This window comes from Mus caroli, chromosome 2, assembly GCF_900094665.2.
Source record: "Mus caroli chromosome 2, CAROLI_EIJ_v1.1, whole genome shotgun sequence".
Lineage (NCBI taxonomy): Eukaryota > Metazoa > Chordata > Mammalia > Rodentia > Muridae > Mus > Mus caroli.
The window spans coordinates 138,452,879-138,477,828 of record NC_034571.1 but is presented as its reverse complement, the minus strand read 5'-3'; the positions used below and the strand labels follow the sequence as shown (position 1 = coordinate 138,477,828).

The window sequence follows — 24,950 nt, the reverse complement described above, 5'->3', positions numbered from 1 at the left end:
TTTGTGGCACATGTGCCTTATTTCAAGGCACAATGCTAAGTCGGCACAGTGTGATAAACTTTATTTAGGCCTGACTTCCATGGCAACCCAAATTCCCTGGTTCTTTGATTATACTTAATAAAACCCTGGGCCAGGTCATCTCTCTCTGTGTCGTGCTTTATAAAGACCTACGAGTATCTATATTTAACAAACAAAAAGATTCTCCTGCTCTGTGGCATTGTTTATTTTTAGTAATTTTTTAAAGCACCACTACCCATGTGGATACATTAAAAAAAAATTAGTATTATTCAGCGTTTTTTTAAAAAAAATTAATTAAGAAATAGGCATTATGACCTTTCCAGGGGGTTTAGAATGTGAAATGGTTCGTTAAGCTCCTGTTAGTTGAAGAGTAAAGAGCACTTCCCCCAAACAGCAAGGGGAAAAAAGGCTCTCTCATAACACATTGATTTATTTCATTTGCTAAGCACAGGAACCATGAAATGCTTCATCCCCAGCAACACATTAAATATGTGCAGAAGTAAAATTGCAGCTGAAGAGTGCCCTGGACTTTGTCCTCATGGTGTGTACATTTCAATAGGCTGAGAGGGGGAAAAACAAACGGTAGAAAGATCCCTTTATGAAATTAAATTACCTGTTTTGTGTGGCTTTGAAGCCCTGTGTGTAGCTGTTGGTTCAGATGACTGACTACTACTCCCTGTCGCCTTTCCATTGGTTCATCCCACCAGCCTCCCCAGCCCAGGCCGGGGTCAGAATCTCTCCCTGAGAATAGAAATGAGGAAAGCCGTTCCAGCTGCCTAACTGGAAAGAGATACAGGGTTGCTTTTTTTATTAGAACCTAAGGGGACTCTGGGCTGTTTCTCAACCTATCATCAGAGGCCACTTGGTGATAAGTTGAGAGAGTGACTTGAGGCAAGAGGGCCAGTTCCCTGTCCTCAGTTTCCATGTCTGAAAAAGGGGCTTGCAAAGGCAATGATACATGCTTCACCAATGTGATTTCCCTCCTACTCACCTCTAATGGCTGTGTAGAAGGGACAGATCTGAAAAAAAAAAAAAGGAACAGAGTTTCTGCAAGTTTTTTCTTGAATGATTTCTGTCCCCAGTCCCCTTTGACATTGAGTACTCTGTACTGACAAGTAAAAAAAAAAAATTTTTTTTTTTTTTTTTTTTTTTTTGCTTTTTTGAGACAGGGCTTCTCTGTGTAGCCCTGGCTATCCTGGAACTCACTCCATAGACCAGGCTGGCCTCGAACTCAGAAATCCGCCTGCCTATGCGTCCTGAGTGCTGGGATTAAAGACATGTGCCTCCACTGCCCAGCGTTGTTGAAATTTTAATAGACTTTTATTTTCCTACCTTGAAATTACTTTTTCTCTCTTTTATTAGAGCTTCACATCTCACAGGCAAGTCTGCCTTGACCTTCATGGAACTGTAAACTGGTCCAAAATTCCCCTCCTCACAGTGGATATGGGGCTGTGCCCAGCCTCTCTAGGGCTGCCCCCTCAGCTGTCAAATATGGCTGGAGTCGATGATGTGGCATAGGGAAAAGAGGCAGAATTCCACAATTAGGCTGTGTGTTGCACTGTGACCAGTGGCCACACCCCTGTGAATCTGCAGTGTTAAGGCCACTGGTGGTCCTGTCATTCTTTTTTTTTTTTAACCTGAATTTTTTATTTTTTTATTAGATTTTTTCATTATTTATTTCAAATGTTATCCCCTTTTCTAGTTTCCCCTCTGAAAATCCCCTATCCCCTCCCCCCTCCCCTACTCTCCAACTCACCCACACCCATTCTTGGCCCTGGCATTCCCCTATATTGGGGCATAGAACCTTCACAGGACCTATGGCCTCTCCTCCCATTGATGACCGACTAGGCCATCCTCTGTTACATATGAAGCTAGAGCCACAAGTCCCACCATGTGTTTTCTTTGATTGGTGGTTTAGTCCCAAGGAGCTCTAGGGGTACTGGTTAGTTCATATTGTTGTTCTTCCTATAGGGCTACAAACCCCTTCAGCTCCTTGGGTACTTTTTCTAGCTCCTTCATTGGGGACCCTGTGCTCAGTCCAATGGTAGGCTGTAAGCATCCACCTCTGTATTTGTCAGGCACTGGCAGAGCCTCTCAGGAGACAGCTATATCAAGCTCCTATCAGCAAGCTCTTGTTGGCATCTGCCTTAGTGTCTGGGTTTGGTGGTTGTTTATGGGATTGATCCCCAAGTGGGGCAGTCTCTGGATGGTTGTTCCTTCAGTCTCTGCTCTGAACTTTGTCTCTGTAACTCCTTCCATGGGTATTTTGTTCCCTATTCTAAAAGAGCTTCTGAGCTTCTGAGCTAATATCCACTTATCAGTGAGTGCATATCATGTGTGTTCTTTTGTGATTGGGTTACCTCAATAGGATGATATCCTCCAGATCCATCTATTTGTCTAGGAATTTCATAAATTCATTGTTTTTGATAGCTGTGTAGTACTCCATTGTGTAAATGTACCATATTTTCTGTATCCATTCCTCTGTTGAGGGACATCTGGGTTCTTTCCAGCTTCTGGCTATTATAAATAAGGCTGCTATGAACATAATGGAGCATGTGTCCTTGTTACAAGTTGGAACATCTTCTAGATATATTCCCAGGAGAGGTATTGCAGGATCCTCCAGTAGTACTATGTCCAATTTTCTGAGGAACCGCCAGACTGATTTCCAGAGTGGTTGTACAAGCTTGCAATCCCACCAACAATGGAGGAGTGTTCCTCTTTCTCCACATCCTTGCCAGCATCTGCTGTCACCTGATTTTTGATTTTAGCCATTCTCACTGGTGTGAGGTGGAATCTCAGGGTTGTTTTGATTTGCATTTCCCTGATGATTAAAGATGTTGAACATTTTTTAGGTGCTTCTTAGCCATCCAGTATTCCTCAGTTGAAAATTCTTTGTTTAGCCCTGTTTTTTAATAGGGTTATTTGGTTTTCTGGAGTCCACCTTCTTGAGTTCTTTGTATATATTGGATATTTGCCCCCTATTGGATTTAGGATTGGTAAAGATCTTTTCCCAATCTGTCAGTTGCCGTTTTGTCTTATTGACAGTGTCCTTTGCCTTACAGAAGCTTTACAATTTTGTGAGGTCCCATTCTTAACCATCCTAGAGAACACCTAAAAAAAAAAATGGAGTACTCAGCCTCCTTTGTGCTGAGGGCCTTCTGCCCTTCTCAAAATGTTTGTAGGCATGGAAAATAAAGCATATAGTGTTACAAAGGAAGTCGGTTACAGTGGATTGCTTTTTATTTTAAGAATACATTTTTAATTAAGATAGAACTATATCACTTTCCTCCTTCCCTCTCCTCCCTCCAGCCCTCTCAGGTACCCTTCCCCAGCTCCTCCCATGGCCCCCACTCTCAAATTGATAGCCTTTTTCTTTGATTATTTTATATATATATATATGTATATGTATATGTATATATGTATATGAATGTATGTGCATATATATACATACACATATGTGTGTATATATATATATATGTATACATATACATATATATATATAACTGTAGACAAGTAGTAACTGCTGGGAAAGGGACAGTTAGTCTGAGCTAGGATGAGCTCCTGTACTAGTTGTCCAATACAGAGTATTCTCCCTGAAACCATATCTACACAAACAACAAAATGGACTCAGCAGCTTCTATTTATGTTTGTGGAATTTTTTTTATAACAAACATGCTTACACATGGCTAGCTATATATAACAACAATGAAGTTGTACACTGCTTCTATAATTGTGAGGCTTTAGTAAGAATTAGTGTTTTGAATCATGGGCAACAACATCATGTACTGTGAAAGGGTCTGTGATTTCCATAAATATTGCCATTGTGGTTTGATGTCTATATTTATAGTCGAAGGAAATATATCATTTCAGAGGGTATACAGAAAGTAAAGCTGTACATTTTATCATCCAAGTTAATAGACCCCTCAGAGTCTGATGATGACGCCATCTGAGACCTCTGGGCTGCAGGAACTCAGCCTGTGACCTGCTTATGAGAGATTCCCACAAACCTCCGAGTCAGAGCAGAGGACTAGGGAAGCAATGAGTGAGTAAGGGGAACCATCAGTCAAAGCCTTCTGTAAGGTGCAGAGGCCCACATGCCAGGAAGGAGGGACGGACACACACATACACAACACTGGGATTTGTCCTTTCCATTTGTCCCAGATTGCGTGGGCAGTCACTGCATTTTCAAGATGTTTTATCACTTACTTGTTAGATGGTGAACAGAGAAAGCCTCAGATCTAAGGCCCTGTGGCCATTGCCTTCATACCCAAACAACACCTAGACATTTTTTTAATTAGGTATTTTCTTCATTTACATTTCCAATGCTATCCCAAAGTCTCCCCATACCCTCCCCCCGACTGCCCTCCCTCCCCCCACTCCCACTTCTTGGCCCTGTCGTTCCCCTATACTGAGGCATATAAAGTTTGCAAGATCGATGGGCCTCTTTTTCCAATGATGGCCGACTAGGCCATCTTCTGATACATATGCAGCTAGAGACATGAGCTCTGGAGGGGTACTGGTTAGTTCATATTGTTGGGTGGAACACCTAGACATTTAACGGGTGATTTAACTTCCCATTCTCCATGTGCACATTGCTGACTAGACTTGGTAGAGCGCAAATTAATTGAAATAAATAAACAAGAGCTTGGTTTCAATACACTGCATATATTGACTTGAGAACATTTACAGTTATGTTCACCTAAAAATATTTCAGCTTCATAAGTCAGCTTATTGGTGCTATTTGTATAGAAAAGCACTTGTTAAAAATCAGCTTTTGTGTGCAAATGTCCTGTGCTCAACTGCAGAAAGATTAGCATTGTCACCGAGCCTGAGGTTGTGGTGATTGCTAACTTCTGACCTTTTCACCAGTTACTTAATCCATGGTGATCACCTGGCTTGTGGCACCAGACAGCTAATTATAATCACCAAAGGAGAGCCCTGGTAGTCACTTATCAACAAGTACAATGAGACAATCACATTCAGAGACCCATCTCTGCAGAAAATTGACCCAGGTATTATGTTCTGTAGTGGTTCCGTCATCACAGAAAGTAGCTTGTTCTGCTGGATCCTGACAGGGAGAGGCTTTGATCCCTCCTGCTCAAAGGTGTTTCTCTTCACAGCCCCTAGGGGTTCTCTTGCCGCCTTTAAAAAGTAATAGCAATAAAGATGTATATTTTCCTACCTTATACAGACCCTAGATTCAATACTCACCAGCACATGTGGGGGAGGGTGCTTTCAATAACCTTGTATTAATAATCAGAAATCAAAAGATGGGAAATCCATTTATCATTCCTATCAAGTCTGTGCAAGAAAAGTTAGCAGAAATAGCTCATTAACTATACAGCCTTCACTTGATTTCAAAGAGAGGAAGCCCCTAAAACACAAGCATGTTCTGGAAAGTTCTATTGTATCCACAGGTTCATGTGTTCTATCTATCCCCCTCTCCTGCTCCTGATCTTCCTGACACAGTAATATGCCTTTACTTCAAGAATCTCAGACACAAAATAATGCTTGTTTTATTTACTCATTTTCTTTTGAATCTTGTCTTATAGCCAAGCTGGCCTCAGATTTTTGATCCCTCCTATTTTTAATTTTCCTTTTAACTGACAATCATAACCCCATGTGATTATGAGGTTAATCGAGGTAGTTAACATACCCATTACCATTCATGCTTGCTGGTTGCTTATGTGAACATTTTTTTTAAATCTGCTCTTTGGGAAATTTTGAAACCATGCTTAAAATTTTTTTCACCCTTCTAGCTCAAGAATAACTATATAGTAAACTATATGTAAAATTATTTAAATTATGGAGTGAGGCACACCATTAGGTTTTCATGGCCTCTTCTCTATTTGTTGAAATTAGCCTACCTGGCTAAGAGCCTGTCTGCCTCCTGGAGGCGACTACTAAAGCTGTTTCTAGGGCTTTCTGTGCACACCCTTATATGATATTTTGTCCCCTTGCTCTCTGGCATGGTGCCTAGCTGTCAGACCTATCTTCCTGTTTCACCTGTGTTGGCAGTCTAACCTACAAGCTTCCTGAATATGTGCTGGTCCCGAGTCCTGGGCTTTCCAAGGCAGCCTGTGTTTCTCCTTTCTTTGAGCATGGCTTCTTGGAATATCTTCCAGTTCTTCCCTCTAGCCTCCTCCATCACTCTTGCCCTGCCTGTGTGGAGTCCACTCAGTCTCAGAACCCTGCTCTACATGCCCCCTCCCACACCAAGTGCTGTAGCCAGCTCCTTTCTCTCAGTACCTGGCCTGTTTGTCAGCACAGCGAAGTGAGCTGTATCAGCTACAGGCTGAGAGGAGGTAGAGCCCATGAGTGGCATGTCTCTATGTTCTCCATGAGCTCACATCTAATCACCCTTGAGTGAGGAGTCATTCCCATGGTCTTCTTCACCACCAGGGTCCACATAGCTGTGTTCCAGACTGAGTATTTCGAGTGACCTGCATATGGGATGTTTAAGGAAAACGATGAGAACCATCTGTGTTGTCTGCATGGCTGTGGGGAAGTCAGGAGAAATACAAAGGGAATTCCCAAAGTACCATTTCTAAGTTTTATCAGAGGTGGGTGCAGGCAGTAAGAAACATTAGTCTAAAATGTGAGTCACCAACAGTTTAGAATATGCCAGAGGGGGGACTCAGGCTTCTATAGCTAAAACTGAGTCTTGTCCCTCACTCTTATGTTCTGCTTTTAGGTGACAAAACATTTGCCCTGCCATCTTTCTCACCCATTAAGAAGTTCTGGTGCCTGAAGCAAGAAATTGATGTGACTCTTCCCACTGAGGAAAAATCTTCCTCCTCTTGTTAGGGATGCTGATTCTGACCCAAGGCCTGGCCAACAAGCCAGACAACCAGGAATTGATGGGCACTTGGGCACAAGCCTGGCCTCTTGGCTTCTGCTGTGTTGTGCTGGGGCTCCCAACACATCTTTTTTTCTCTTGCCAGTTGTTTTCCTGTTCGGCTTTGCCAATTAACCTGGAGTGCCACAAAGTTCAAGGACCATTGCAACTTCTCAGCCCTCTTCTAGGTCCTGATTTCTACTGTAGCCAACTGTGTGCTGATGGTTAAGTAGGGTGGGCGTGGGTGAGGTGGCTGTGCCCTGTTGACACGATACCACACTTAGAAGCAGGTATATGCCTGGGTCTTTAATCTGGCTTTGATGTCGACCATGCTCTTAGCAATGACACGTGGATTCTCAACCTGAATGTTTAGTTCCTTTGCCCACATGCATTTCACAAATGATTGTACCTTCCTCGATATATTTTAATGACATCAAGTGTCACCTGATTAAAAGTAATCATTTGCCAGAAGCCCCGTTACTCCAGAAGACAGCAGCTGTATCATGCCAATCCATTCCTAATAGCGCCCAGCATTCAGTGTGGCTCAGAGGCCTAGTGGATCTCACAAGGGAAAGCTGTGCTGTTCTCCGGTGGTGTAGGTGTTGGGACTTAATAACCCATATCTGATGGTTCTAACTCATTTTCACTGAAGATGTCTACCAAAATAATCAGTTAATAAAACTGTAGAATTCTCCCCTAGTTTTCTTCAAAATGTGACCAGAAATAAGCAAGCTAACTTTATCTTTAATGAGTATATTAAATCCCCAAAACCTTGTTGCATGAAGGAAAGCATTGAATTAATATAGTTTATTACTGTAAATGCTGGCTTCTCCTAACAAATATGCAAATAATAATGCAGCTAGGAGGTCACCATTTATGCCAGATTAGCTATAAAAATTGCCAATTTACTTTGTGCTACTTTGGTTCTAGAGAGGGTGGAGATAGAGCTGCCTATTCCCACCCCCTTGTCAGCATCAAACATCACGGTTGGAGAATTAACTTTGCACATTGCAAATTTCCAAACTAAAAAAAAAAAAGAAAAGAATGAAAGATAAAACTGAAACAGCACACTGAAAAGGAAGAGGCCAGCCTTTGAGAGTTCTTTGGAGCAAGCTCCTTGCCCCAAGCATCCATGCCTCTGTCTGCTGAATTGGCTTATGCCCAAGACTTTGGGCTCTCATCATTATTCATGGGGTGTGCTCAGGACTGTTTGGGCTCTAATCTTGTCTTTTCTGTAGTTTGAGGTTTTCAGAACTGTTCAATAGTTCATGACTACAAAGGTAGTAGAACACTGTACCAACAATACATTTTATTTTATAAATATTGTACCTCTCATTTCTTCTCTGTGACATATCACCCTGTACAGAACTCGGCATAATTATAAGGTAATCATACTATAATATGCTTTAGAATGCTCTAGCATACTTCAGTCCTTGGTGTGAAAGTTGGAGATTATAAGAGCCGAAACTGAGAGGAGGACTAAGGAGCAAGGAAATGCTTTCCTCACTAATCCAGGGATGGGCCGGGGTGGGTGGGGGGATAGGGAACATACAGGAAGCATTCAGTAAATACCAGATGGATGTGTGTGTGTGTGTGTGTGTGTGTGTGTGTGTGTGTGTGTGTGTGAAGAATGGAAGAATAAGGAGAGAGGAGATGTGCATGGGATGAGGCACCAGTGTGGGTGCATGTCTGGCTTTGCAGCCTGGGGACGTGGGATCCAGCCCTGCTTTCCATGTGAGCTGCGGGAAACATGTCCATCCCCGTTACATGAGTGCAGAATGGCTCCAAAGGGTATTTTGTTCATCTAGGCCATGTCTCCTGCCATTAATATAAAACTGCTGATTTAATGGAGCCACTTTTGATCTATCAAGAAAAGACACACCTAATTCAATTTGGCTATTTTTCTAAGAGTAAGTGTCTTAATCTGCAAGAGAATGATTTGATTAGAATTTAAAGTAATAATATTGCAGTCACATTTTTAGTCACGAAGATGATATCGAATGACTCTACGAGGCTTAAGTGGAAAGTCCCAGGGAACAGTGAGAGCTGGGACTTTAGCAGTGTCCAGGCCATTTCTGTTATACTTTCAGAGTATATTTTTGTTGGGATGGATGGGACTTTGAACAGAGAATTTGGTATACAAAATGTAAAACAGACAATCTTCATCAAAGTGCAGAATAGACTAAACCCAGAACATAATGACATAGAAACCCAAGATATAAACACCTGCCTTTTTTTTTTTTTTTTAATCTAAGACATCCTTCTTGAGGTTCATGGCATCAGTAGAAAATGTCTTTTCCACCTTTGTTCACACTGGGACAAGCTCATTTCTGTATTGCCCTCTGGATTACAGAGAAAAAGTTCAAATGTTTAGGTGCCCAGAAGCCACTACTGAAATGAGGGGAAATGCTGAGCTAGTGTGTGGTCTACACTTACTGACACCATCTTCCAAGTACAAAGGACAAAAAAACAACTGAAAAACCTCCTTAGCCCCCTCTATAGCCCACTGTAAGCCAGGTCTACTTAGAGTTCACTCAGAAAATTGCTTTCTTGTACCTAACAACCTGTGGGGTCACTGGAGTGCAGGGCAGGGGTACTAGGCCTAGGGTTCAGCAAGATGACAGAACATGACAAGCCAGGCTGGAGGGCTCTACCGAAGAAGAGATTGAGAGAGAATAGGGTTACATGATTTCATCCTGTGGAAGGGCCCAGTGTACTGCCCTGCTACAGGAGTTCCCACCCTGCAGAGAGAGCCACACGCCATTGTACCACGCCTGTTCTAGGACTGAAATACAGTTAGCCACTTTATTTTGCATTTGTTTCTTCTCTGAGTGGGAGAGCTGAAAAAGGAGACCGATTTCCTGTGTATCTCCATTTTATAAATGGCTGTGTGGATCTGGCCCTCTGTCCGCAGGGATTTTACACATAAAGGAACATTCTGAACTCAAGAGGCAGGCTGTGGCTGAGAACTAGGCGAGAAAGGCAAGCTGCTGGCTGCATCTTCGAGGTCTGGAACAAAACACCCTACTTGGCCTTCAGTCTTCTCCATGAAAAGATCCCGAGCATAGAAGCTCCAAGAAGGGATGGCCTGGTTGGGAATAATGAGATAGAACCTACCAAACACACTCGAACAGAAAAGCACCAGCTGAGTCCAGCTCGTACTGGTGCACACTATACCCATGACTGATACAGCCACAGCTGAGGTGTGCCTACTAGGGCCTCACTGCTGCAATGCACCCTGAAATGTAGTTGCCTTTAGAGAAGGCTGTAACTCATTTGAGCATACTTGCCTCATATATAGCGGCCTTGGGTTCCATCCTCTGCACAGGAGGAAAAGAAGGAGAAGGAGAAAGAAGATAAGGGGAGGAGGAATCCTGTACACTGTCTGTCTCCAGAATACTCCATCAACGATATCTGAGCTTCATGCTGGACTCTGCCTCATATTGTCCTTCTAGAATTCCTCTAGTATCAAGAGAGAGAATGTCCCTTCTTCTGCACCAAGAAGTGTCACAGGAAAACACAACCACCATCGTCTTCAGCCCAGTGAGCTTCACTTGAGGATTGGGAAATCCGTGGTGTCTCCTCAGGAGTCACCAGGAAATCATCCACTCCACTCACAATATCCCTTCTTCAGGTCATGCTCTGTTTAAAAGAAGTCCCTGCACAGCCTCCAGCCAAGATCAGCAGGGGGTGTGGAACAGTACCACTGAGTCTGTTGTAAAATCAACACCATTTCAGCAGCCTCTGGGAATTTTTGTGATCTAGTTCAAAAGCAAAACACTGATGTTCTACCAGGGAAGCTGTGATGTGGGGTTAGAGTAGTAGAGCCTTTGGTTGGCACGTGTGAGACCCTGGGTCTCATCCTCAGTGCTCCCTCTTCTTCAAAATTCCTATCAAAGTATTTGAGCAGCTGGCTTAAATGTCCTAGGTCATTCCCCCTCAACCCCTCTCAAACATTGGATCAAATGCCAAAGATGTAAAGGAAGAGCTTTTCTCTCCCAGCTGCCCCAAACCACTCTCCCAACAAGATGAAATGCCACACCACCCTCTGGCATTTTGGTATTGCCCAGGGCAGATGTTTGACAAGCCAGCCATGCCCACAGTACAGTAGCTGGTCCTGGGGCTACAGATGAAGATGTACTTTCCACTCTGCCATGGTGTTCAGTTCTCTCTGCCCAGTGTGGCTCCTGCCTTAGTGAACATTTCCCACACATTCTGTTTTGGATAGCATCAGTTCCTTTAATATCAAGTGACAGCAGTTTTGCTGCTTTGAAACACCAAGGGCCTCTATGATATTAGAATTCCCCCAGCTTTCCAGCTGCGGTTCCACAGCTTCAATGTTACTGTCTTGCTCTGGTAAGTCTGTGGTGCATTTTGGTTTCAGGTACAGATCAGCAGCTCTGTTTATCAGTCAGGTGTTAGGGCACCCCTGCACACTGCCAGTGCTCTAACCACTGAGTCATCTCTCCAGCCTCCACCTTTATTATTTTTTTTTATTTTGGTTTTTCGAGACAAGGGTTTCTCTGTATAGCCCTGGCTGTCCTGGAACTCACTCTGTAGACCAGGCTGGCCTCGAACTCAGAAATCCGCCTGTCTCTGCCTCCCAAGTGCTGGGATTAAAGGCATGTACCACCATCGCCCCACCTTTATTAGTTTTTAAGTGTATAGAAGGAAGAGGAAAAATTTTAACTAAAGCTCAGAGTTTGTAAACATCACAAAAAAGCTGCCATTTCCTTAAAGTTGCTTTCAGAAATGAAGTTAAGAAAGTCATTGGAGAACTTACAATCATGATAATGATTTCTGTAGAGTCTGAGGGCCAATCATAGGCAGCAGCTCAAATTCACTCTACAACCCAGGCTGGCCTTGAACTTTCAGCCTCCTGCCTCCATCCTCCTGTGTGCATCTGAAAAGTGCCACTACCCCTGGTGTTCATTTTATTCTTAGAATCAACCTAGATATCAACTAATTTGTAGACTAAATGGAAATAGCTTTTAGTCCTCGATATCAGAGTACTTGTCCAATAATTATTAAATAATTCAGTCCAATTGCATTGTACTAGATAATACTTAGAGTGTATTTTATTTAATAATTTTTCACGTAGCAAGCTGATGGTAGAGCTAGAAGTCCACATGTATTCCTATTTAATCATCTCCTCTTTGAGGCTTTGCCATAAACTGGACTCAAGGCATTTTCAGGTGCCGTACATTTCTAATTGTCTTCCTCTTAGTCAACACTTCATGAATATGAAATGTCAACAGACGAGTCCCAGTGGTCACTGCTGTGATTACAGTCTAAAGTACATGTTTAGCTTCTACCATAGATCTTTGGGATGAGTGAAGCCTGTGAAAGGGAAACCATCCAAATGTTACTGACTCCTTCCTCCCAGAAATCAAGCCATTGGCAGGAACACCCAGAACTCTCAGACATCAATCATTCCAACTGATCCCTTTCTTCTCCAATGGGTTTCATCAGCCAAGTAGCCTGTTGAGTCATTTCTCACCCGATTTGACAGCACTTTCTCAAGAACTGAAATTTGCAGAATGACTAATTTTCTTGTCAGTTATACTTTTACTGCAGTGAGACTTTGATTGATGGGTCTTGGGCATTTTCTCACGTGTTGGTGGTAAGGTGTTCCAGGAGAACTGGAGAAGACAGAAATGGGAAAGGCAGTGATTAAAGATGTGCTCTCACCCGCCAGACCCCAGGGAAGAGCAGAGCTGACTACTTCTTATGGATCAAATCCATGGCATCCTTGGAGTGCCTCAGATCCTGAGAGGAAGCCTCCGATTCCTTTGCTGATGACCTAGGGATGTGAGAGCAGACCTCCTCCAAAAGTCTAATTTAATAGTCCAGGAAAATCTGCTTTCCCCCATTTCCATTTGTTCTTATCATTTCCTCAGAATTACTCTTAAACTTAGTTATATGGGTGTTTTCTTCTTTTTGAGCCATCATGGGCTACCCCCTCCAGGAGTGTATCATTAGGGCTGGAGACCTAATCTAATATCTCATACCTCCATGTGTTTCATTTCCTCTCCCAGAGCATCTACTTCATGCAATTGCATTATTCAGTCAAGTCTCCTCTTCATGTCACCAGGCTGTGACATTTACATTGAATGATTCATGTATTTGCAATCTTAAATAGTCCTAACATTGAAATTTGCATTCTGCTGAAAGACAAACAGACTCTCTGTGGAAAGGATGTATGGCTTTAGAGTATAATTGCATCTGCTCCCATGCTGGTCATTTTGGAATTTAACTTATTTCTTTAGAGTGAGGCATGGCTACCTGAACCCACCTATGGTGTATCCTGCCTGGTGGCAGGTACCTACAAGTGTCAGGGATCAGAGGTGCATCAGATCAGGGCCTCTGATTCCAACGGTGACCCTCTACCAGGCTGTTCTGTCCCCAACTCCTCCTACCTTTTCTGCTTTTTCACCTTCTCTCAAAATGTATGTATGCCACATACCCCCAAAATGTATCGCCTACTTCCTCGGGTATGCAAAGAATAAATGTTTTATACTAGCCCAATAAACATTGTGTAGAAGACTTAGTAGCAGCAACTGTGATATAGGGATGAATGCAGTCGTATCAGAATCACTGGAACCTATGAGTGAGTTAAGGTCTTGAGATAGGAGTTCTCCTGAGTTCTCCCGGTAGGCACTAAATTCACTGACAAGTGTCCTGCTGTGTGTCCAACACACAAAGAAGAGGAAGTCGTGTACCCATACAAGCAAGAGTGCAAACATGTTCCTGGCATCTAAAGGAAGGAGAACAGAATTTCCCAGAGCTCCTCAGGGGACAGACGGGAGGGAGTACAGCTCTGTTTTTTGGTGATCTGGCCTTCCAGAACTAGTAAGAGAAAATCTGTAAGCCCTTGACTCTGTGGTCCTTTTCAACAACACCAGAAAGCTAACTAACTCGGGAGCTAGCTGTGTGATGGGATGGTGATGACCCGTGATAGACTAAGGGGACCAAAGTGTCAGCACTGGAACAGGTGCCAGAATTCTTCAGGGGAGCATGTGACACCTCTCTGACAGTTCTGAATTATGACTTCCTCTCCTTTGCAGGTGGCTACTAGAGAATCAGAAGGCTGGTAGCCATGGGGACAGCTAGCTTTGGGCTTCTTTATATCACTAATAAGTTTCTGCAAATGTTATGCGCTTCAGGATAAGAACATGAACTGACTGGTATGGCACTCACCCCAATATCAGGAGGCAGCCTTCCCCTCAGGCCAGTGTGAATATCATGTCCAGACTTAGAGAATGTAGAAATGGATTGAGCAACACAGGTTCCAAATGTTAAAAAAAAAAAAAAAATGCAACCAGCACAGGACAAATGATCGAAATCCTGAACAGTCAACCACCACAGAACCTGAGGTAAGAGAGAAGAGGCAGAAGGAAATGGGAGAGGGAAGAGGGAGATTAAAATGGAGGAATTGTGTTTTCTGTATTGCATGCAGTCAGCATGCTCTCTGTGTACTCAGGTTTACATTGCAGGCTGTTTTTTGTACCCATATACATGTGAGTTGGGTAGTTTGTCCTTATTGGGAGTTTAGCTCCCAACCTTGCATGAAATCCTGAACCTAACCCATGTATTCTGGAATCCATGATCTTTACGAAGAATAGTGAAAGTTAGAAAAACTAGATTCTCATCCGAGTTCTAATGTAGGGGTAACTGTGATACCAGAAAGCACTTGATGGTTTTGAGCTAACATTTTCCAATCAGTAATGTAGTTTGGTGGCTGCAGAGTCTAACCGGAGGTTCTTCCAGCTCATCCATTGCAGTGTTCCCAGAGCAGGCCATCCATCCTTACCTGCCTCTTTTACATAGGATCCTTGGCAGAGGGCTTCCAGGCAGGACTCTGTTAATCTGCCCACTTTACCTCTATGGCAACTGAAGCTGCAAGTTGGAGCCACTTATCCCTTATCCCATCTTGTGAGGAAAAGTGCCCAAACTAAAACCTAGGCCTTTCACCAGAAGCAAATGCCCTCCTTATCATCCTGTTGTTGCTGTTCTAAAGTACCAAATAATAATGACTTAAGTTGGAAGTCTAGGTTTGGATTCCCAGCAGTGTCTGCAAGGTATCTATTGATTATAACCACTGGAGACAGCCCAGCAGAATATTAATAACTTGTGCAACCTGTATGCAAAAATGTAGGAGTAGTTTGGTAAGGAAGCTCAAATACAGCCAGGCATAGCAGCTCCTATCTGTAATCCCAAGCAGTTGTCAAGTAGAGGCAGGAGGATGGCGTAGTCCAGGCCAACTGGGCTATTCAGTAAAACCCCACTGAGAGGGTAAGAGATGACAAATACAGTTGGGTTTCTGCTTAGTGGTTTGAAAGTCCTCTGAGTTGAGTGATCAAGGAACAAACTGCTCCTTTGAAAGTATGTATACCATATTAGTGAGGTAGTCATTCAGAACAGAATTAAAAGTTGTGTTTTTGGGTACTTTCAGGAGAGGAGAAAGCAGTATCTAGTGTTAAAATGGGTGTCAGATTCCTGGCTTAGTGCCTCATCAGCCACCTGCATATGCCTGGGGAGGGTCTTACAGTCATTTTGATGTTAGACTGGCATATCTTGTTTTCCTTTTTTGAAGTTCTGTGAATAGTAAGTGTCAGACAACATTGCTCCCATTCACCTTTGCTCATAGTTTCAATACAGTTAGTTAAGATCCTTGGGGTATAGTATTTATTGTGAAAACATGAGGTCCCCAGTTCCCACCTAAAAGCTGAGCTCAGCAGGATGAGTTTGTAATCCCAGTGTGTTATGGGAGCATAGAGACTAACTGACCTGATGGCTCACTCACCAGCCACTGTAGCCAAAGCAGCAAGTTTCGTGTCTCAAAAATTAAACCAGGGCTATATTTATAAGATTACTAAACAAATTATTTGGGGCATTCATGTGTTCTTGTCTGCTCAAAGCACTGTTCAAGCTAGAATGATACTTGCTTTCTCTTTGTTGTGGTATTTAACATGCACTGGCTTCAACCCAAGTGAGTGGCATTTGATGTCTTTTAGTCTTGCCCAACCCACCATGGATATTTGTCTCAATGACAACACACGTTTAATGCTAGTTAACACTGCTGAGAGAGCAGTGGGGAATGGATGTGACATGTAACAGTCTAGGGCTTGAATGGCAATCCTTCTATGAAAGATCATTTCCTCCTTTGGTATCCAATTCTGGAAGCAGTTTTGGTTCTCTCTGTTGTCTATAAAGACAAGAGTTAGACCATAAATATTCAGAGTGGGAGAATCCCAAAACTTGATGCCTGCTTCCTGTGATTGCAGTGCTGGACTTCCTCCTAAGAGTCCAGACCTCTCAGTCGTGACAAGGACCGGCCCCTTGACAGTTGGGTGGTGTCGTTCAGGATGAGGATGATGGACAGCCACCTGGGATCTGTGTGCACCAGTCCTTGTGTAGGTTTGATTGTGAGTTTGATTAAGAAGGCTACTTTCCAGAGAAGTCTTCCATAGAAAATCTATCAAAGGGCACATACATTTCTGTGTTGGTCACCATTGTGCCCAGCTCTGTATGGGGATGTGTTAGATGCAGAGGGACCTTTCAGGAAACAGCAGGACAATACTAGGCAGAGTGTGACAAGTCTTTAGAAGGCCATGCTTGCTCTAACCCAGGCCCACAAGCAGACTGTACTGAAGGGGGGTTGTGGGGGGAGCCATGAATTGAGCGTTGACAGTGGGCCACAGCAGTCTGAAGGCTCAGGTGGTTGTCAACCATAAGTTTAGCTCAGCTCTTTGAGTAATTTGTCACGCCTGGCTCAGCCCCTGCTGGGCCAGCACGTGCCAGCTTAGTGTCAGAGGGCCTGTTCGCCAGACGGCCACTCAGGCCTAACATCCTGCTGTTCCCCGGACCAGCGGCTTGCTGGGGCCATACACGGAGGGCCGCTCTGTGGTGACAGCCAAGTGCTGTACAGAATGAGCATGCTCATAATGAGATGTGAATGGCATTAGTGGGTCCCTCTAGAATTGGGCCTGAGCAGGCGCCTCTCACTGAGGAAGTTTGGCAGCCTGTTCATTAAGGCAAGTCACCAGGAGTTCAGCCTGCAGCCCAGGAGCCAGCTCTAGCTCACACTGCCCAGGCCTGGGACTGTTGTGACCAATCAGAGAAAAAAATTCATGTATCTTCAGAGGGGCCACTTTCGAAAGCTTCCAGTGCATAGTCTCCATTTTTTCTAAGTTTCTAAAGGAAATTCTAGCATGAAGCATATCCCAATAGCCTGCACCAGATCCTGTATCTGCAGTTTGACTTGATAACTATTTGAAATATACAGATGGGGCAGGGAAGCCTAGCTGTTCCTTTTGCACCTCAGTTAATAAACATTTCAGTCGTGGTAGTCATGTGGCTCCCAGGTGAGTCAGCACTGCTCCAGAGAGCCTCAGGTCCCCTCCTGGTGTGACTCCATTCCTGAAGATAAGAGTGGGGAGAACCTGCATCTGGAGATCAGGGTCAAGACTTTACCAGAAGAAAATAGGAAAGCAGCTCCGGCTTTAAAACAAGCTCTAGAGAAACTACTTGGAAGGGCATAATCATTCCCAACTTATCTTGAAAGGATTGTTCTACGATACACAGAATGTGAGACATACAGAATCATGTTTCTTCTTTGCAGCCCAAGATAAAAATCTAAGGGGAATCTACATTCCCTGGGTTTTGTGTTCATGAAGAAATTGCAAAATTTTTCAAAATAATCAAAACACATCTTTTAACTTTTGCATCAATAATGAGGAAGGGAAAATGAGACATCATGCTGGCTTCCCCCAGTGCTAATTCCAAAAGTTCTATGTGCAGCGCCTCCATTCATTGTCAGATCATTCTGACGGTTCCTGTTATTGGAAGTGCATGATTCACCTTCAGAGGAAACAGAAGCCTCACACAAAGGGGAAGACTTGCTTTCTGCCCTGTGAAAGGCTGCCACAAGCAGGGGTCCTATTAAGACAGCTGGAAAGTTGCTTCAGCGTGTTACGCTTGTAAGTTTTATTGGTGACTGGTTTTTGATTACACATTTGAATGTTGTGTGTTCCAGACTGCAGCTCTAATTAGACGGCAATGGTTTCTCTCTTTTTATTTTTTTGGAGTTGCACTGTATACCATTTGCTACAATCTCCCTTCATCTCCTTTTTTATTTTCTAATGCTCATCACTTACCCTGCTTAGAGGCTCTGCTGCCCTTGCAGAATATAATTCCTGGCCTCCTCCTTCTCCCGCTAGGTTATGTTTTCTTACCTTTGTTGAAAGTGCTCACCACCACATCACCAGCTCTTACTTGAAGTATCAGTTCCTTGTGCCCTTAGATTGAGATGAGAATCCTTGTTACCTAGATCCGGAGTGAAGAGGAAGGCTGTCACGCCATACCATTCCAACGTTGGTCTACTCGACCACCTCTCTTCTGGCTTGAGTCAGCCTTCGAGATGATATAATAATCAGCACTTTGCTGTAACCCTGTAACATTATATGTATGTGTGTGTGTGTGTGTGTAATATTATATATGATGTTACCTTTGGGTATAAATGAAGCCTGAAAGAAGCCTAGGTTTTAAGAACTAGCATCTCACTATTATGTGTGACAAATACTTAACTTTCTGGCAAAATGCTAAAGAGTTTCCAAGATGGTTTTCACACAGAACGGGAAAGCTGAGTAACTGCATTTACAACAAATCACCCACTGTTCTGCATGCAAAATTGCACGTGTGTTTGTCTCCTTAACTAATTACCGCAGCTACGAAGAGCGAGCTCTGTATCTGGAAGCAATAATTCAAAACCACCGGGAAGTCATGACATTTGAGGATTTCGCTGCTCAAGTCTTTTCTCCCTCTCCCAGCTACTCTCTCAGTGGAACGGGTGAGTGTCTACATGATTCTCCTCCCTCCCGCTTAAGACGTATTTGAGTAGCAGATGTACACCTGTTTTTCACAGATAAATGCTTGCAAATTTAAGAAGAGCATTCCCCCTCTGAATCAACTAATGAATTTCAAAAGGAATGATGACATTCATTTTAATTTGTTTTGTATCCGAGCTGTTCGCTGTGTTCTTTTCTTCTGCTATCCTGTTAACCCTCGAATCTAGCAAGGTTAATGAACTTTTTCTCAATAATGTGCTCCGGTTCATTCAGGAGTGTGAGTTTCTTGCTGAGCTGGGAATATGGTGTTTAAAAGCGATGCCCAAATCACTGCATATACTTATCAGAAAAGAGTTCCTCACAGTTGAAGCCAGCGCTCCTAATGCTAAATGGGGATTATGCTGCTGAGATACCAGGGTCAGGGATTACTGCCAGAGACAGGGAAGGACAGTGTCCCCAGGCCTGTCATTACAGAGGGCCTCATACACCAGTGTCCTGTGGACAAGCCACTGACCACAGCAGCACCTGGTGTGGAGCCTTTAGAAAGTAGATTATAATGGCTTTCATTTAGTAGGCCAGTAGAATTTTCCATGGATTCCCTTATTTTTAGATACATACTATTTCTATATAATACTATCAATTTGAAAAAAGTATGTCCTGTCACTTAAATTGTTGATATGGTTATTACAGGGTTTTTTTTTCAAACAATAAAATTATTACTGGTAAATTATTTTCATGTGCTGTTACAGATTAATTGCCTGTCAGATAGTAAGTGGAATATTTAGTGTACAGCATGTTGAAAATCTCAATGAGGGGCTTCCCTCACCTTCCCTGGTTTCAGCATAGCTATAAGGATGCTTAATAGATTTCTAGCCTGTGTTAATTGCTTCTGAACCAGGCTTGCTTCTCCTGTGCTGACTTGTTAACAAATATCTTACACACAAAGTGAAAAAAATTAAATTCAGTGAAATAAATCACTTACAAATAAAATCAGCCATGCGTCATTGTTTAACATCGCTGGCTTCAGTCCGTGCCTCTTGGAGCTTTGTTGGGAGATAAGAGAGAGAGGCAGGCACTTGCTTGGGAAGCCAGGAGCAGCAGGCAGAAGGCTTGGGAGATAAGCAAGCTGGCAGAGGTGCAGAGCTCCATTTACATAATCACGCCTCTGCTTCCTGGTGAGGCGAGAGAAACACAGGGATGGCCTCTATTGATCTTTGTTGAACTGGGATACTGAGCAACATGAGAAAAGCTTATAACTTAAAGCTTTGATTAATGTTTCTTACATTAAAAAAGTAGAACAGCTGTGAATTGAATTCTTTTATACGCTCTGCCAGCATTCTATCTAAGACAAGAAAAAAATCTGTTTCAAGGGAAATGAAGATTTCATACCCAGTCTGGCTAGCGGTTTAAAATTGTGTCTAATTTTTCAGTGAAAGAACAGGAGGAATCCACAGCAAGCTAATGCTTTAGAGCTCCATTCAGCCTCTTCTCATCCTTTGGAGACACTGGGACTTGGCTTTTTTCAGTGGAGGCTTTTGTTTTGGTTTTTTTTTTTTTTTAACTTCTAAGAAAACATTTCATTTCTTAAAAATAAAAGAAAAAATGAAATAATAATGTTTATATTTCCTAACTTTTTATTTTTAAAGTTGATGATGATCAATGTTATTGAAATAATGATGGCTGTTATTTTCTTTGTTTGTTTGTTTGTTTGTTTGTTTGTTTTGAAAATGTCCTGGTTTTTTTTCTTTAATTATTTAATAAAAATCCCAACAGCTTGTCAGGACAGACATTAGAACTTTTATACATGGTGCAAGAAACCAAATATAGAACACCAAAGCAGATGTGTTTTATCCTTCAGATCAACATCAGCACTGCATCCCGTCATGTTCACAGCTTCTGCTTGCCCTTCACAGTGATAAAGAAAGAGATAGAAATGCAATCTATTTGAACTGCAGTGTGAGGGCAGTGCAGTGAGAATGGGGTTCACAGCCTCATCTGTGCAGGGGCACCTCTCAGAGCTGTATTCTTCCTGGCCTATGTGCAGCTTCACCCCTATTTTCACAGAGGAAAACACTTTTCACTTATTCATAGTGGTTTTTTTTTTATTTTGTTAGGACAAGCATAGTCAAAACCAGATGAGCCCAGCCCAGCCAACTTACACTCAGAGACTGAGGTGAAGTCTGTTCTTCCAGACCAACTGGAAAAATGGACCCTGAACTTCTTACACACAGGGTCTAGTCAAACTGTCTGTGGCCATTTATATCATCAAAGCAGGGCCGTGGGCTCCCAAGCTCTTTACATACATATGCACAGGCTTCCCTAGGATACAGTCTTTAAGGAAGATACGTGTACTGTATAATACAGCACAGCCAGAGAGCAGCACAGTCCCACTGTAGAGAGATGTGCAGCTGAGCTTGACCATAGACTCTGTTGATGGGAAAAGCCTGTGCCTGCCACACTCCCTGACCACAGAGGCCTAGGAGCCAGAGCACCCAAATGAGTGAGTGTACTTCTATCCAAGGTACACCATGAGCTCTGAATAGGGCCATGGGACTCAAATATAAGAGTTCATCTTCTGTCGACTCCTTTAAAAAGAGAATTCCTCTCCCAATCAGAAATGCTATTTTAAAGCAGTCCTTGGTATCTGTTGCATCTATTGTTAGAATTAATAATACTCTGTATGAAACGTATTTGGATAGCTTTTTTACCTAGCCCTGCCTGCGGTTTGCAATTTGACCCCTTCCCTTATTGGCAAGCAATAAATAATCTAAAAGGAAGCTGATATTAACATTTATATGTTTTATGCATGCATATTTGTATATTCTTAACCCACACAGCTATGGGAGTAGAGTACTAAGTTTGTGTTTTCATGTTATCAAGGAAGGGGAGCAGCAGAGAGGACTGTAAAGGGTTAACTGGAATGGGCACCCTCGAGTGCTGGGGAGGGACTGATGTAATCGCTGCAGCTCACAGCCAAGTGCATCTGTTCACCATGAGGTCATTCTTCTGCATGCTAATGACCTGGAGAATCCAGTCTGATGTTTGACGTTATCCAAAGGGATATAGTGTAAATCTTTACCTTTGGGAACGGCTCTTACTGAACAAAACAGGGAAAGAAACTTATTTGGACTTGCATGGGGGTTTCCTTATTGCTGGGGTTTTTGGGTGGTTTTGGTTTGGGTTTTTTTTTTTCACCCCCTGAAGCTGCTCTAAAGATTGTGTCTGGACCTTACTTGGAGTAGTCCATTTGTGTCTGTTGATAAGTGAATCCCAAAATTTCTGTTATGGTTACAGCTGTCAATTTGGCAATTGAGAACAGTAGGTATGTCTCATGTAAAATCTAACTTTCAGCATTTAAAATTATCTTGGTCAGAAGTTGGTGAGAATGATTTTATCCCGAGGAATGTATAAAACCAAATTCAAGGAGATTTGTTCTCAGTGTCCCTGGACTGGCTGGTGTTTGTTTGAGATGCCAACACTGGTTATGGCTCCTGCCCACTTCAGTACTGCTGAGGAGGGCCAGCAGAGGGAGCACAGGTCTTTGTTTATTTGTTAGTCTCAAAAACACAGCCCTTGATTTCTCCAATACAGAGTCAGCAGTACTTTCTCCTTCCTTCGTGACAGGCGAGGTGGAAAGGCTCCAGGATAATAGAGCAAGTGGGAGAAAATGTGCCACCCCGACTTTGATCCCCTATCTGCTGCTTGAATATAGGTCATATTTGAGGCTTAAACCAGATTAGTCTGGGTCAGTCTTAAGATGCTGCCACTGCCCAAAGCTGCACACTTTCCTCTTTCTCAGATGTGTGCCTGGATGGCCTCTTGGAAAGGAGGATTGTGGTCATCTGTCTCATAGAATAGACTCGTCATTCTTCCCTGCTTTTCACTACAATAGCTTTTGACACTGTACCAGAAATCCTAACCTTGTCCAATGAATGAATTCACAAAGCCACAGACATCCTGCTATACCTTGGACATCCCAAAGGGAATTTAGGATATAGATGCTGCACTAGTTCTGTAGTTCACTGGCCTTTTCCCCAAGGGATGAATAAGTTCCACCAGCTTCCCCTTGTTGAGGCCACCATGCATGGGTGCTCACTATACCAGCATCTTACAGGCTTATGATTTTGTATACAGATCCTGGAAGGAATATTTTACTGGGCAATTAATAAGCAAGTTAGCCCCCAGAAACAGACAGGTAAAGCCCAACCTTGACCCAACAAGCTTTTCATGCAGGTTGAAAGGGTAATCCCCAGTTGGTATCCATTCTTTCTCATTCTCCCTTCCTCCATCCCTGTTAAAGTGGTCTTAATAAGGCTTAGATTGATAGCACAGCTTATACTTATGCTTCTTATGTATTTAGCTTTATCATAGCTTAGGGAAACCAGCAAAGAACATCAGAGAATGTGGAGGTAAAAGGGACTTCATAGAATAGCAAGTCTAGCCTCTTCTTAGTAGTTTTGACTAAGCTAAAGCATAAACCATGAATGAACAACCGCAGGTTGCAGACACGTTTGACAACTATCCCTCACCTTCCATCCCACATATATAGACATGCCAAACCAGTGCCTACGCTGTGATGATGGTCCTATAAATCAACAATAGTGGCTGGTTTGTTGTTGATATTAAAGCCCAGAATTAAATTTGAAAATTACATGTAGAGAACCCAGAAATTTTCTGTAAACATAAGTTCTCTTATGTCACTGTCTACTCAAGAGCTCACAATCAGCCCAACTTACACCCTCAGCATACTTGGCTGTCCCTGGCCAAAATGCTGCCATGTGTTCTGTAGATAGATAACTACCTCCATCCCAACAATGCCATCTGGCCCCAGCCTAGATCCCTTCCACACAGCCAGCTCAATTCTGCCCCTTTTTGTTTTTGTCTTGTAACTTATACATGTATTCTTGGAAAGGCAAGAAGCTATTGATAGAAAGTTCTTAACCACTCTTAATTCTATCACCTAGACCCAGCTTGCACAACATTGTATTTTAGTGTGATCAACTTACAATGGATTTATATGACTCTTACAAGTGCAGGAACATCTGCACTTCTGTCTCAATTTTTTTAAAGAACATGTAACTCTGTAGTGCGTGTGTTTATCTAAGGGGGCTATAAATTCTTTAAAGAACAATGCCTGCCATCTCCTTTTTACAATACATGCAATAGGAGAAAAATAGGAAAGCAGGGCAGAAAGAAGTCAGGCTGTTGCTTTAAGTGGTACAGGTGTGTCTCCAGACCACAGATGTGTTGGGTCTGATGCAAGATGCAGAACAAACACCTATAATTACATTTCATCTGCCTTCTCCCTTCTCGATCTCTTAGGAAAAGTGGGTCAGTGACAAGCAATATGGTCAAAGCCTGGTGTGGGGAGACGGAGGAAGCCAGGAGCCAGGTTAATCCCCAGGCTGGGTAGTGCAGCTCTGAGTAACTGAAACTTGATTCTGGGTGCTTTTGTAAGTGATGTTCAGGGTTTCAGAGAGAACTCTCCATGGCCCTCTTTGTCACTATAGTTTTGTGCTTATTCATCCCTGTATCCTTTTAACACTCCGTTACTCCTCTCCTGTTGCTCTGGGAGACAGGCAGAGGTGAGACATATTTTTCCATTTGGTCAGCTAGAAAGTGATACTGCAGCCTGTCAGATGTGACATCTCTGAGACAGCTCTGCCTTCCTTAGGCTGCTGCCACTGAGCAGACCTCTAAAGGGTACTTAAGGATACACACAAAGTTCTGGGACCCTTGAGAAGACCTGAGTCTCTACTTTTGTGGTAATGAGTCTTAAGAGAGGAAAAAAAGATATACATGAATGCTTTGTGTCTTAAAAGAAAAAAAAAAAAGTCCTAGATACTTAACAGCAAAATGTGACTACAAGTGAAAGTAAGCCTGCTGGCCATGACCTGGACTCTCCTGAGGTCAGCTGTGCCATCTGTCTTGTGATCCTGGAGCTTGGGAACAGGAGCTCCGGTGTCCTTCACCATCCACTGATCGTTCAGCTTTTACCTTTGCAACACTGCCTAAAACCTAGGATGCCTGAGAACTAAAAAGCCCTTCTGCAAGACCAGGATAGACTGAGTAGATTGGAGAAGAGCCTCATGGGTCCTCCAGACCCTGACGAGTGCTAGGACTTGAGTCCATAGCTTCTGAGGATGGAAAGGGAGCTGGCATATTAGAGTTGTTTAGAATGTGTGTCTGTGGAAGCACCTCAGAGCATCTGCTTCTTATGAGATACTGTAGCCACTCAATCCCGC

General features: G+C 43.0%; 1 protein-coding gene across 2 annotated transcripts in view; it reads left to right on the top strand.

The window, feature by feature from the left end:
• Positions 1-24,950, top strand: part of Ralgapa2 (Ral GTPase activating protein catalytic alpha subunit 2) — a 269,644-nt gene that overhangs the window by 230,593 nt on the left and 14,101 nt on the right. For both annotated transcript variants that reach the window (XM_029473906.1, XM_029473907.1), the window contains one exon: positions 18,586-18,707. In XM_029473906.1, the coding sequence (XP_029329766.1) occupies positions 18,586-18,707 (122 nt within the window). The remainder of the gene's footprint in view (positions 1-18,585; positions 18,708-24,950) is intronic.